Here is a 12,750-nt window from a genome sequence, read left to right as displayed (position 1 = left end):
CCTACTCAAATTAGTTTAAATCAAAATTTCGCCATTCCGTGATGGCCAGCGCGCCTGTTGGCAAAAACATGAACTACCCTATTGGTACATATTTTAGGGCATAGACATAGAGACATGAGCAATGTCAGCATGAAAATGTCTTTTTTATAGAAAGAGAGAAATGATCGTCGGGCATTTACCTCTTTTTTGTTCACATAGAGGTGAGTTTGGACCAATCAAAATTCTAGAAAAAGACAACTGCATGCCCGACTTGCGATTCTCTCTGTCACTTTTTTTGACCGTATTTCATGCATAGATTCAAACGGAAGGCACAGTCCATGTCTATATGTCCATGTTATAGGGGCAAAAAATCTATGGTCTCAAAGCAGCGATCGTTCTCCTTCTCTCTACTCTCCATACGCAATACCACAGATTACGCAGTTCTGTGTTCCATTTTATGGCCGATGTTGTTCACAATGTTTTCAATAATTCCCGAACAAACGAGAAAATTTATTACATATTTGCAAATAATCGGAAATTGATTATGAGAAGGACTCTCAATTACATATCGCATATACAAAATATATTCAATCGAAATTTCAGTATACTTTTAATTTATGAAAATATCTATGCATTCAACTGAAATATATCGATGGTTTTGCAAAGAAATGAGATAAATAAGAGAACCTCATAGATTCCAATTCAAAAGCTGTCAATCTATTTTGGTCGTCTTGTACAGGCTAAGTAAGTTTATTGTTCAGTGATTGTTTTTCCTGTTGATCCTTCAATCATGGCAAGTTGGGTCCATTGTAATAACTGTTTTGAACAACTACAAAAAAACAAGAATGTTAGTTTCTTTCTGACAGAATGCGGTCATATAACATGTGAAAAATGCGTTGAACACATGAGTGAGTATCAGTAGCATCTTGATTTTGAAAATTGACGGGTCCAAGTCTTCATTTCCAAGAACTATAGCGAACTTTTCTGCATAATTTTGGTACCAACTTTATAGGCGTTCTTGATATAATGGTCAAAACTCGATTATTTGAAATAAAACAGAGCGCGGCATTTTTCCCTAATTTGTATCCATGCCAATATATTCTCAAGAACCTTGAATATCATAGATTTCTTCAATTCCAGGAACTCCGCCAACATGTATGATATGTCGCAAATCCACGAGCCTGATAAAACTGTCTAAAGATATGAATCCTTCATTGCGTTGTTTTTTTAATCCTTTGGATATTCAATTGAAAAAATGTATTGAGGTTAGTATAGAAATTTTCTTAAGTTCTCAGCATTCACCATTTTGTTATTTTTAATTTTTTTTTCATAACTGTAGAAAAATTTGACTGGAAATTATTTTTTCGTCATAGTTTTTTTGGGTAGATAATGCAGTGAAAATTTCATGGTGAATAAATAATGGTGAAATTAATTTTTTCCTTATTTATGATTTTCAATGTTCATACCTATAAGAATAAAGAAGAATACCCTAACGAATATCCAATGTTGTTAAAAATGATTCTGAAGTGAGGTCAGTAACTACTTCTAAATGCAACGCCTTCGTTACCATGCAAATGAATAAAGCAATGTAATATTTAGAAAAGGTACCAGACCTGATGTTTGCCATTTTATCTAAAAATGGTCCAGCAAAATCAACTCCACAATGAGTGAATCGGCTTGGTTGAACCCGATATTCAGGTAAATCAGGTGGTGTTATAGGCTTAGCTTTGTAACGGTAACATTTTAAGCATCGAAAAATACGCTTTCTAATCAAGCTTCGAATAGAAGGTATCCAAAAGTCTCGTTGAATCAGAGATTGAACCAATTGTGGACCACCGTGAAGTGAGAAAATGTGGAAATGGTCAATAATCAGAGACGATAAAGGGCTCTCCTTGGGAATAAGATACGGGCGTTTACTAGAAGACTTTAGTGCGGAATTCTTCAATAGTCCGCCCACCATAACGAATCCTCCAGGAGATAAAAATGGTGACAAACTCCGAAAACGCTTGCAAAAACGTCCTGTCCTCAAATCAGATATCGTGGAAGCAACCTTCAAAGCTTACTTATAATCCTCGCGGGCAAGAAACCCATAACTGCGCTGAATATTTGCCGATATTTTCGAACGAACATTCTTCAAAAACTCAACAAATAGATCAGGATTCTCTGTAATTTTAACAAGAAAAAACATTTCTGAATCAAATGAGATAAACCATCGCAAATATCAGTTTAGAATAATACCTGCGATGAAACTTCTTTAAGATCAGGAAGATCCGCTGGAATTTCCACAACTCGATGAGCCCATGTTTCGAGCGGCTGTTTGAGAAGGTCAGGACCCTGACACCATAATTTACAGTCCACTAGTTCTCTAGGAAACTGACCGCGACTTGCAGGATCTGCCGGATTATCTTTTCCAGCTACATGTTTCCAGTGAACATTGGGACAATTCTCGTGAATCTGTACCACCCTAATCGCAACATAAGTTTTTAGTGGATAGGGTGCTAAGGCTAAGTCTGAAAATCCAAAATATGTTATAGGAGTTATTTTTGCGAAACAGGGGTAAGAAACAATTTCGAGAGCAGCCAAGCTGCACCAAGTTCCAATCTAGGGATTGTTTCGACTATCAGTAGTGCAACTCGAGTTTTTCACATTGTCAAAGTCACCATTACCTCATTTTCTGTTTCCACTCTCAAGTAGACAACCGCAGCCATACCTTTATCACTGGCATCAGAAAAACCGATAAGTGTAGACCTTTTCCATTGGCAGGGAAAAATTCGATGAGAGATAGACACAGATTGGAGAATAGGTAATTCCTCAAAAACTCGAGTCCAGCATTTCATAATATCATGTGGAAGAGGATCATCCTAATCTGATTTCGTAAGCCATAATCTTTGTAGTAGAGATTTGAGCAGTAATAGTAAGGGGTTTAAAAAACCACAAACATCATAGATCCGAGCAATTCTAGAAAGAAGACCCCTCTTAATGGTTTTCTCCGGAATAGAGTACCGGAAGCAATCGTCAGTTGGGTTCCAGGACACTCCTAAAACCTTTATGAAGAAGGAATCTCTCAAAGTTCCTGAGAAATAGTATTCACAACCTCACTGTGAGAGCTCGCCCATTTGCCCAACTCAAAACAACCCAATGCCAAAAAAACAAAAAGCCGAGACCTTATTTCTACAGCTTCTGAGACTGAGTTTCCTCCGAATAAAATGTCGTCTACAAAAGTGGACGTGGTCAAAGCTTCCGCAGCTGCTGGGTACCGAGAACCCCCATTAGAAGCAAGCTGACGTAATGTTCGTTTAGCCAAATATGGACTAGAAGTAAGACCGAAAATTACCCGGGTGTGTTCCCATTCCTGAATAGATTCATTAGGTGAGAATCTCCAAAGGATATGTTGATGTTGATATTTCCTATCAGAAGGATGAACTGAAATGGTCCTAAACATCTGTCTAACGTCACACTTTACCGCAACTTGATGAATTCGAAATTGAACAAGTATTTGGGCAATATCTAGCTGTAGTTTAGGACCACTGTGCAAACAATCGTTCAGCGATAAATCATTCGCATCCCTTTCAGCAGGGTTAAAAACTACTTTTACCTTCGTAAATTAGGGATCTCGTTTGAACCGAAGTTCGAGTTTTTTTAACCTAGAAATTGAATGATTTCTATTATTACCTAGTACTGTTGGATTATTGTCCTTGAAAGGAAATCTCACAACATATCTACTATCATGATCCCTGGATATCATTAAAATATCTTTCACATTGTTCATCTTCAGGAGATAACCGTGATATAAGAGAAGGAACTTCTTCCACTTGCCAAACTTTTGCAAAATCATATTAAGCGTCAATTCATGATTATTGTTTAGATCGAATTCTGCAAGGGCAGAGAAAATTTTGGAACATGATTCCATTTCTTCATTTATCGAGCCTATAATAACCCAACCCAAAGAAGTACGGGGAGCCTTCAATAACAAGGCTGGAAAACCTCGGATAGGTTGTGTAAATGGTCTTGGGATAATTTTCCCACTACTATCACATCATCTAGATACACCGGACAAGTTTTTCAGGAGAGCCCTCTCAATATTATCTCCATCAGACGTTCAAATGTGACAGGAGCATTGCATAGACCGGAATGCATAACTCAAAACTGTCACAGCCCATTCCAATACTGAAGGCAGTTTTTTCTTTGTCTTTCGGATCCAAGCCAACCGGCCAATATCCACTCTTCAGATCCAATGTGGAAAAACAACGTGATCCCGAGAGTGTGTCCAGGGTATCGTAAATTCTCCGTAAGGGATAGCTGTCCTTTTTCATGTCCTGATTGAGCTGCCTCTGACTATCTACGCAGAATCTAGTGGATCCATCCTTCTTCTTCTATAATATTACGGGCGATGTTCAGGGGCTAACGGATGGTTCAATAATCCTTTCCTTGTTACCAGAGTATCACATTTCCATTTACGGTTAGTTTTATTGAAAGAAAAATTACTCTTACGGTGACAATCGAAAAATTTTCAAAAATATGGAATCAATTAAATGATCGTCAAGACCGAACTGCTGCAACGAGCTCCATAAAATCTTCAGATTTTCAACTAGAGGAGTTGCTCTTTCAGAATAAGTATCACATTTCCATTTACGGTTAGTTTTATTGAAAGAAAAATTACTCTTACAGTGACTATCGAAAAATTTTCAAAAATATGGAATCAATTAAATGATCGTCAAGACCGAACTGCTGCAACGAGCTCCATAAAATCTTCAGATTTTCAACTAGAGGAGTTGCTCTTTCAGAATATGTATCACATTTCTAACTATGGTTAGATTTATTGAGAGAAAAATTACTCTAACCGTGACTATCGAAAAATTTTTAAAAAGATGGAATCAATTACAGTGGACTATCGATAAGTCGAACTCCCAGGGACCACAAAAACTGTTCGACTTATCTATAGTTCGGCTCACCAAACGTTCGAGTTATTGAGGTGGGAGTTCGACTCATTGAGGGAAAAACTCGAGATAATAATGATCATCGTTAGTCAACGAGAACCACACGACAGCTTTATAAACAAATAAGGAATGAATGAAACAAATGTCCTAAGCGGTTGAAAAACACATTATGATAGCTGCCACATGTGGTGATTGGTTTGCGAAATTCTTTTAGCTTTCATTCTTTAGATCAAATAGTTCGACTCATTGAGGCGATGGTGTTCAGGAGTACGACTCATAGAGGTTGAGACTTTCGCGTAGCCCTTCTAGCAGTTCGACTCATCGATTAGTCTCTCTAGTCCCAAGAACACTGTTCGACTCATTGAGGTGAAATTACACAGGGTAAGATACGCGTGAATCGGGACTGGAGAAACAGTTCGACTTATCGAAGAGTTCGACTTACCGGTGTTCGACTTATCGACAGTTCACTGTAAATGATCGTCAAGACCGAACGGCTGCATCGAGCTCCATAAAATCTTCAATGTTATAAATATGGCCGACCTAAGATGCGAAAGATTCAATATCTAGTAATTTTGAATTCTTGGGCAAAATATTGAACAAAGAAAAAAGCATTTCAAGTTCTTTTGAGAATGTCGTTTCAAGAGCTGAAATCAGATGATCTAAATATTGGATGAATATAGATTTTTTGAAGAAATCTTCAGCTGAAGATGCTTCATAATTAGATATACATTTGTCTACCGCAATCTCTATATTTGAGACACTGAGCAATAGATGATGCTTTGGAAAAAATTTCTGTGAAGCATGCATCATCGGAACGATTTTTTCCACATATATCTATAATAAAATTTATGTGACGTTGAACATCAACAAAATTGATAAAAACATCTTGTAGTGTATTTGCTATTGGTTCCAATATATTCGAATATTTACATACTTGATACCGTTAAACAAACCACAAGAGTGAAAGAGTTTATTGCAGCCGATAACTGAGCAGCTCTTTTTTTTTGTTGAAGAATTCATTGAAATTTCTTTTTGAAGAGAGTTTCAAAGTTTTCAGCGCAAAGATTTATACTAGCTGATCAATGAGTTTCACAAAACAAAGGATAATATTGAAGGTGTTGTGCTAAAGAAAAAATAAGGCGATCAGAATATCAGGGGGGGCCATGGCCCCCCCTGGCCCCCCCCTGCGGGCGCCCATGATCCCATCCACGAATGTCTGGATTGATAACTGTTCCACGAAGCTATCTGGAGCAGATGGATAAGCCAGCCTGACTAATCTCGCCACATCAGCTTCAAACTCCTGGAGATTATCCCCTTTCTTTTGCACTCGGTTCTTTTTTTGTGCATGGTAAACTTCTTGTAGATGAGCATCGCCATTTCTCATCTGAAATTTTGATGTTAAAACTTCGTAACAGGCTTGTTGACTATTCGGAATCGTTTGCAGAATGTTGGGTGCTTCTTCTCGTAGAGGTATTATTAATGCTGTAATATATTTGTTAAGTTTTATATTGTCATGCGTCAAACTCCCCACTTAAACTGAATTTATGTTAATTGCGCTCCGATGTAAAAATGAATCTGCGGTATTGTAGCAATATGATATCAAAGTACACGTCTGTAAAAGTCGTTTTTTAATTATTGCTAATTCTATATCATTCAAATACATCACAAATGCCGTGGCTGTTTCGTTGTCGTTCGTTCTAATTGTTCGCCAGCGCAGCAGCTTCAAAATGTTTTTGATATGTCGACCAGAGGCCGTCATTTTCCGCTTTCGCTGTGCTGTACGATGATGAAGCAAGAATATTTATGCAGCAATATGATATTAAAGTACACGTCTGTAAAAGTCGTTTTGTAATTATTGCTAATTCTATATCATTGAAATACATCACATAATTCGGCGACGAGGATGAAAGAATTATTTTTGAGTTAAGTTCTCGAAGAGTATTTTAATTTTTTCTTTTCGTGGGACAATCCTTATATTTGAGTGAAGTGTAAAAGACAAAATGGCTACGGGTTGAGTTGGTTCTTCCGAAGTGATGATGAGTGGAATCGGCCAACAAATATCACATATTGGAACATTAATGCAATGCCTCGGAATAGGACGGATAATTTGATGACGAACCCGGCGAGAAAGAGGAGATGGAACGGTTGCAGGAAGAGGAACATAATGCGGATGGCAACATGGAACGTGAAAACGCTGAACAATAGAGATCAGGAAGTTGTAAAGGAACTAGAAGACAAAAACATAGAAATATGCGCCCTACAGGAAACAAGGAAGAAGGGCAAAGGACAAATGTGGCTCGGTGAATACTTGTTGATATACAGCGGAGTAGAAAGGGATGGGAGAGCGAAAGAGGGTGTGGCATTGATGATCCACAAAAAGCTAACTCAGAACATCCGAGAGTGCAAATACGTATCAGCGAGAATAGTAGCGACAAAACTTAGATCACAGGGACAAAATGACAAAATATAATTGGAGTATACAGTCCAGAAAACTGCAAACCGGAAGCGGAGAGAACAAGCTTTTATGAAACATTACAGGAGACAATTGACACAATACCAAGAAACGAGACAGTTATTCTAATGGGGGATTTTAATGCCAGAGTAGGGAACACGATAATACCTGGAGTGAAGCAGAGATTTAATGAAGATGTAACTAACGAGAATGGTGAACTATTGATAGACTTTTGCTCACAAAACGAGCTCCGAATAAACAATACTTTCTTCAAACAAAAAGAACAACATAAATATACATTTCAAAATACAAGAGGAGATAGGTCCATGATAGACTACATTTTGACAAACAGGAAGATACATTGTACACAGATACTGGACATAAGATGCTTATGTTCTGCAAATATAGGAAGTGATCACAATCTGGTCTTGGGAAAGATAAGAATGACAATACAGAAACCTCAAAACGCAGAACCAATAATTTCCGAAACAAAGATAAAAGTCGAAAGCCTACAAGACGAATCAACAAGAAATCTTTACAAGTCAAGACTGGAGAATGAAATAGACAAAAATCCTGTGACAGAGGAGGAAGACATCGAAGATAGTTGGAGAAAGATAAAAAATAAAATCATCAAGGCAGCAAGGGAAGCGGTTGGGGAGCGCAAAGTAAACGGAACATCAAGAACAGTGAAAAATACACCCTGGTTTTGTGAAGAGGTGAAATTAAAATGCCAGGAGAAGACAAAAGCTTATCTCAAATATAGATCAAGAAAAACCAGAGAAGCCCATGAGGAATATAAGAAAATCCTAAACGAAACAAACGCTTTAGTAAGAAAGAAGAAAGCAGAACATTGGAAAAAATTCTCTAAAGAAATGGAACATGACTTCTATGGATTGCAGAAAGAGATCTGGAGAATGATACGTGGACATAGAAAGGAAATGAAAGTTATGAAAGAGCTAATAGAAGTGAGGCACATCGAAAAGGATACATGGATAAACCACTTGAAACAATTACACAATAGAACAGAAAACTTAACACCGGAAACATCAGAAATTGTAACAGATGAAACACTACAAATAGAGGAGCAGGAAGTCGAACAAGCACTCAAAAAATTAAAAAATCGGAAGTCAGCTGGTAAAGACGGAATACAAAATGAACTATTGAAATATGGAGGAACAAAACTAACTAGTGAATTAACAAAGTTTATATAATAAATAAGATAATACAAGGATCACGGATACCGGAAGAATGGCGAACAAGCATAATGATACTACTCTTTAAGAAAGGTGAAAAGACCGATCCTAACAACTACCGAGGAATCAACCTCCTGTGCACAACGTTAAAACTGACCACAAAAATTATTAGCAACAAAATAACCTCACTTACACAAATTTCGGAAGAACAACAAGGATTTAGGACCGGAAGATCTTGTAACGACGCAATATTTGTAATTAGACAAATCAATGAGAAATCAATTGAATATAACAGACCAGCGTTCCTATGTTTAATAGATCTTGAGAAAGCGTTCGATAGAGTTCAATTACAGGACGTAGTGCACATACTCTACAATAGAAATATTCCATTGAAGATAATAAAACTTGTCGAAGACATCTACACTAGGAATAAAATAGAAGCAAGGGTGAATTCAGAGTTAACGGAACCAATTGATGTAACAACTGGTATCCGACAGGGAGACTCATTGAGTCCCTTGTTATTTAACATCATATTAGACGAAATAATTAAGCAAGTTAAAACAAAAAGGGGTTATAGAATGGGTAACAGAGAGATACAAATATTGTGCTACGCCGATGATACTGAGCTAATAGCAGAGGATGAAGATGACCTGCAGAGACTACTGCACCAGTTTAATATAACTGCGAAAAAATTCAATATGAAAATATAAGCAGAAAAAACAAAATCAGTAGTAATCTCTAAAGAACCAATAAGATGCAAATTAGAAATCGATGGCCGGATTGGCCAGATGATAGAACAAGTGATGGCGGTTAAATATTTGGGAATTAAGTTAACATATAGAAGAGGAAGTGAGAGAACAGACAATAAAAGCCAATAGAATAGCAGGTTGTTTGAATGATACGATATGGAGGAATAAGCACATAAGAACAGAAACAAAATCTAGAATATACAAATCTGTTGTTAGACCGCCGAGACGAGACCACAAACAAGCAGAACTCAAAGATGCCTGGAAACAAGTGAGATGAAAACACTTAGAAAAATTGCAGGAAAAACATTGTGGGATAGAGAAACAAATGAAAGCATAAGACGCATATGCGAGGTTGACAATGTTAACACTTGGGTAAAGAACAGAAAACGGGAATGGAACCAACACATAAACAGGATGACGGAACAGCGGATAGTAAAGATAGCCCGAGATAAGTCGCCGGGAGGTCGAAGAAGTGTAGGACGCCCGCGAAAACGATGGAACGACGACTTATGACGACATTGCATTAAGGAAAAACAGGCAGAAATGCCTATATATAAAGAAGAAGAAGAAGAAGGAACATTTATAAAGCAAGATTGAACAATCATTTTATGGCTAATGAAGTTACTAGTGATAATAAAAAACGTGCAATTCTCTCCCAGGTGACCAGTAACATATCTGTTATGTTTTCTTTGGAGATCGAATGGGTAACTTTGTTATGTGTTATTTTTCTGTAACCATTACGTGTCTGATACGATATTTGGGATGTACCTGTCCACGGAATGGATATCCATCATGAGTATTCATCATATGGATAGACTGAATAAATACTAATTGGATATCCTACTCAATTCCGTGGTTTGATATCTTATGGATTTACATTTCATATCCAAGTATGGATATCCATAATGAGTCCTGAATGGATATCCTATGGATAGACTGAGTAAATCCTAATGGAATATCCTACTCACTTCCGTTGGATATCTTATGGACTTATATTTCATATCCACTAATGGATATCCATAATGAGTCCTGAATGGATATCCTATGGATAGACTGAGCAAATCCTACTGGGATATCTTACTCACTTCCGTAGTTGGATATCTTATGGATGCAGTCGGACTCGAAATAAACATCCAAAGAATATTTTGGGCTAACTGGGATCGTAAGGTACAATTATAAAGAAGTAATTCTAGCACGTTCTGTCCAAAAAAAAACTATTCTTGCAAAAAATACAAAAAAATGCTTGCACTCATTCAGAAAAACATCTGATCAATTTTAGAGAAGATAAAGGCCCCATTTGGGGGCCTTGACGATGACAAATTGGCTAGCTCAATTCAGATCGTAACACTTGTCGATATTTATATCGTCGGGTGGTATGCATCTGAATTAAAAAAAAAAAAGCTTTCTGGAATTGAGAAAAAAAATATCAATTTAGGAATTGATTACAAAAAAAAACTTCAGATATTTGGGGAAATAATAGATTCAGAAGACAATTGAAAATTCAATCATCAAGTAGATAATGAATTAGGGGAGACTAGGGAGCATTGATACAAGGGGAGGCTTGATACAGGCTTATATCAGCGGTATGTAGCCGTTTTCAAAAGTAATATACTAGTGAACACTATTCTCTTGGAGACAGTTTGAATGTTTTTGTGTTCAACGTTTTGTACGGAATGAGATGTTTATATTTGGAGAATTCTGTATTTATTTTGTTGAACGATTAATTAAAGAATTATAAAATGTTATCAGAGTATATGAAGAAACAGTCTTCAACTCAGTTTCCAAAATAAAAACTCCAAAAAACGTATCAACCCTCCCCAGTCCCCCCTAATCAAATTATTTTTCTCAATCGACCAGAATGAAACTTCCTTATAATCAAGAGAAAAGAAATATGTGTTTTTTGCACTGAGCAAAAATGAGCACAATAAAAGAATTATTGAAATTGATAATTATGCAAATGGATGGAAAATAATTGAATTATTTCGATAAATTTATTGGTGAGAGAATGGACTGTATCATTTCTTGGCGTAAATTTTAGTAGAAAGTCAGATACCTATCAAAATAAAAGATAACTTCGAGATTAATCTTACGGAGAAATCCGGAGCACTCCTCTTCTTCCTGTAGCGGCGGGTCTTCCGTCTCTGGAGGAAAGGGCCCTTTCGACGGATCCTGGATGTGCTGAGCTCCTTTCTTGTTTGTAGTTTGCGCTAATCCGTACTTCAAGTTACAGTGTTAACAAATGTTCTAAAACTTGTATTGTTTTTGAGGTTCAAAGCGAACGATGCCGACTTGGGCAAAAATCAATGAGATGCGACTGAAGGCACAAAATTAAACTCACTTTATAAATTATGCAATCGAAAGCGACGACGACGTATAGTCTAGGGCTGCTTTATCAATACTATCTGTGTAATTGTTCGTCGGAGAAAAAAAAACATATGGCAAAAAATTTGATTCGAGTAGAACGACCGCACATATGACAAATCGCACCAGCAAACTCGAAATTCAAACATTTTCCCCCGGGAAAATGCACCTAGTGCATTTTTTTTAAGTTAAAATTAATTGAGAGGAAAGAACAAATATACCTTTATATGTATATAAAAATTATGATCTTTCATAATTGCCTTTATATAAAGACTATTGAAAATTTAACGCTTCACTGATGCAGTCAGTATGAGACAATTAGGTAAAAGAAACAAAAATGTAATCAAACAGATGCAGAAGATTCTGCATCCAGAAAAGGTAGAGGACAAAGTTTGACCAACGGTCGCTTGAATGTTCCCGATGCGGTTTTAACGGTGGGAACTCTTGTAACCCCGTCACGACCGGGATGCAACTCGACTTGCCAAGCTAATACCCATTTACCGGGTGGAACGTTGGCATCCTTAATAACGACCAAAGAACCCACTTTGGGACAGGAAAAATTCTGATCTAGTCATTTACTCCTCTGTTGTAGAGTATGCAAATACTCTAAATGCCAACGTTTCCAGACATCCTGATGCAACCGTTGGATCATCTAGAGAGTCGGTATATGTTGATATTTGTGAAATCTTCAGTTGGAATAGATGCAACGGATTCTAACGTGAGAAAGTGATTGGGAGTAAGGGCGTTTATATCTTCAACGTCATCATTAAACGCACCTATAGGTCGAGAATTCAAAATATCTATAAGGGTCAAAATAGTATAGACTTGATTCCGCTTTCCCACAGAACTCCGAAATGAGGAGAAGCAGGAGGAGTGAAAGAGTGTTTTATTCCCTCATGTTCAGCAGCTTTGCTCATAAGTTTTGTTATTTCTTTACTAGCACCCACAAAGTTCGTTCCGTGATCGCTATATATACATAATATGAGTCCACGGCGCGCTACTAGACGCTGTAATGCCGCCAGAGAAGTTTCCGAGGACAAGTCACTTGCCAACTCCAAGTGAACTGCCTTGGTGGCAAA

General features: G+C 37.2%; 1 protein-coding gene across 1 annotated transcript in view; it reads left to right on the top strand.

Annotated features, from left to right (window-relative positions):
* The first annotated feature begins 767 nt into the window (after positions 1-767).
* LOC123314280 (RING finger protein narya-like) overlaps positions 768-12,750 on the top strand; it is a 39,491-nt gene continuing 27,508 nt past the window's right edge. Inside the window, exons 1-2 of the mRNA XM_044899452.1 lie at positions 768-887; positions 1,120-1,244. Coding sequence (XP_044755387.1) covers positions 770-887; positions 1,120-1,244 — 243 coding nt within the window. The 5' untranslated portion in view covers positions 768-769. The remainder of the gene's footprint in view (positions 888-1,119; positions 1,245-12,750) is intronic.

The sequence above is a fragment of the Coccinella septempunctata genome, chromosome 5 (genome assembly GCF_907165205.1).
Source record: "Coccinella septempunctata chromosome 5, icCocSept1.1, whole genome shotgun sequence".
Lineage (NCBI taxonomy): Eukaryota > Metazoa > Arthropoda > Insecta > Coleoptera > Coccinellidae > Coccinella > Coccinella septempunctata.
This window is presented reverse-complemented; position numbering and strand designations above follow the sequence as displayed.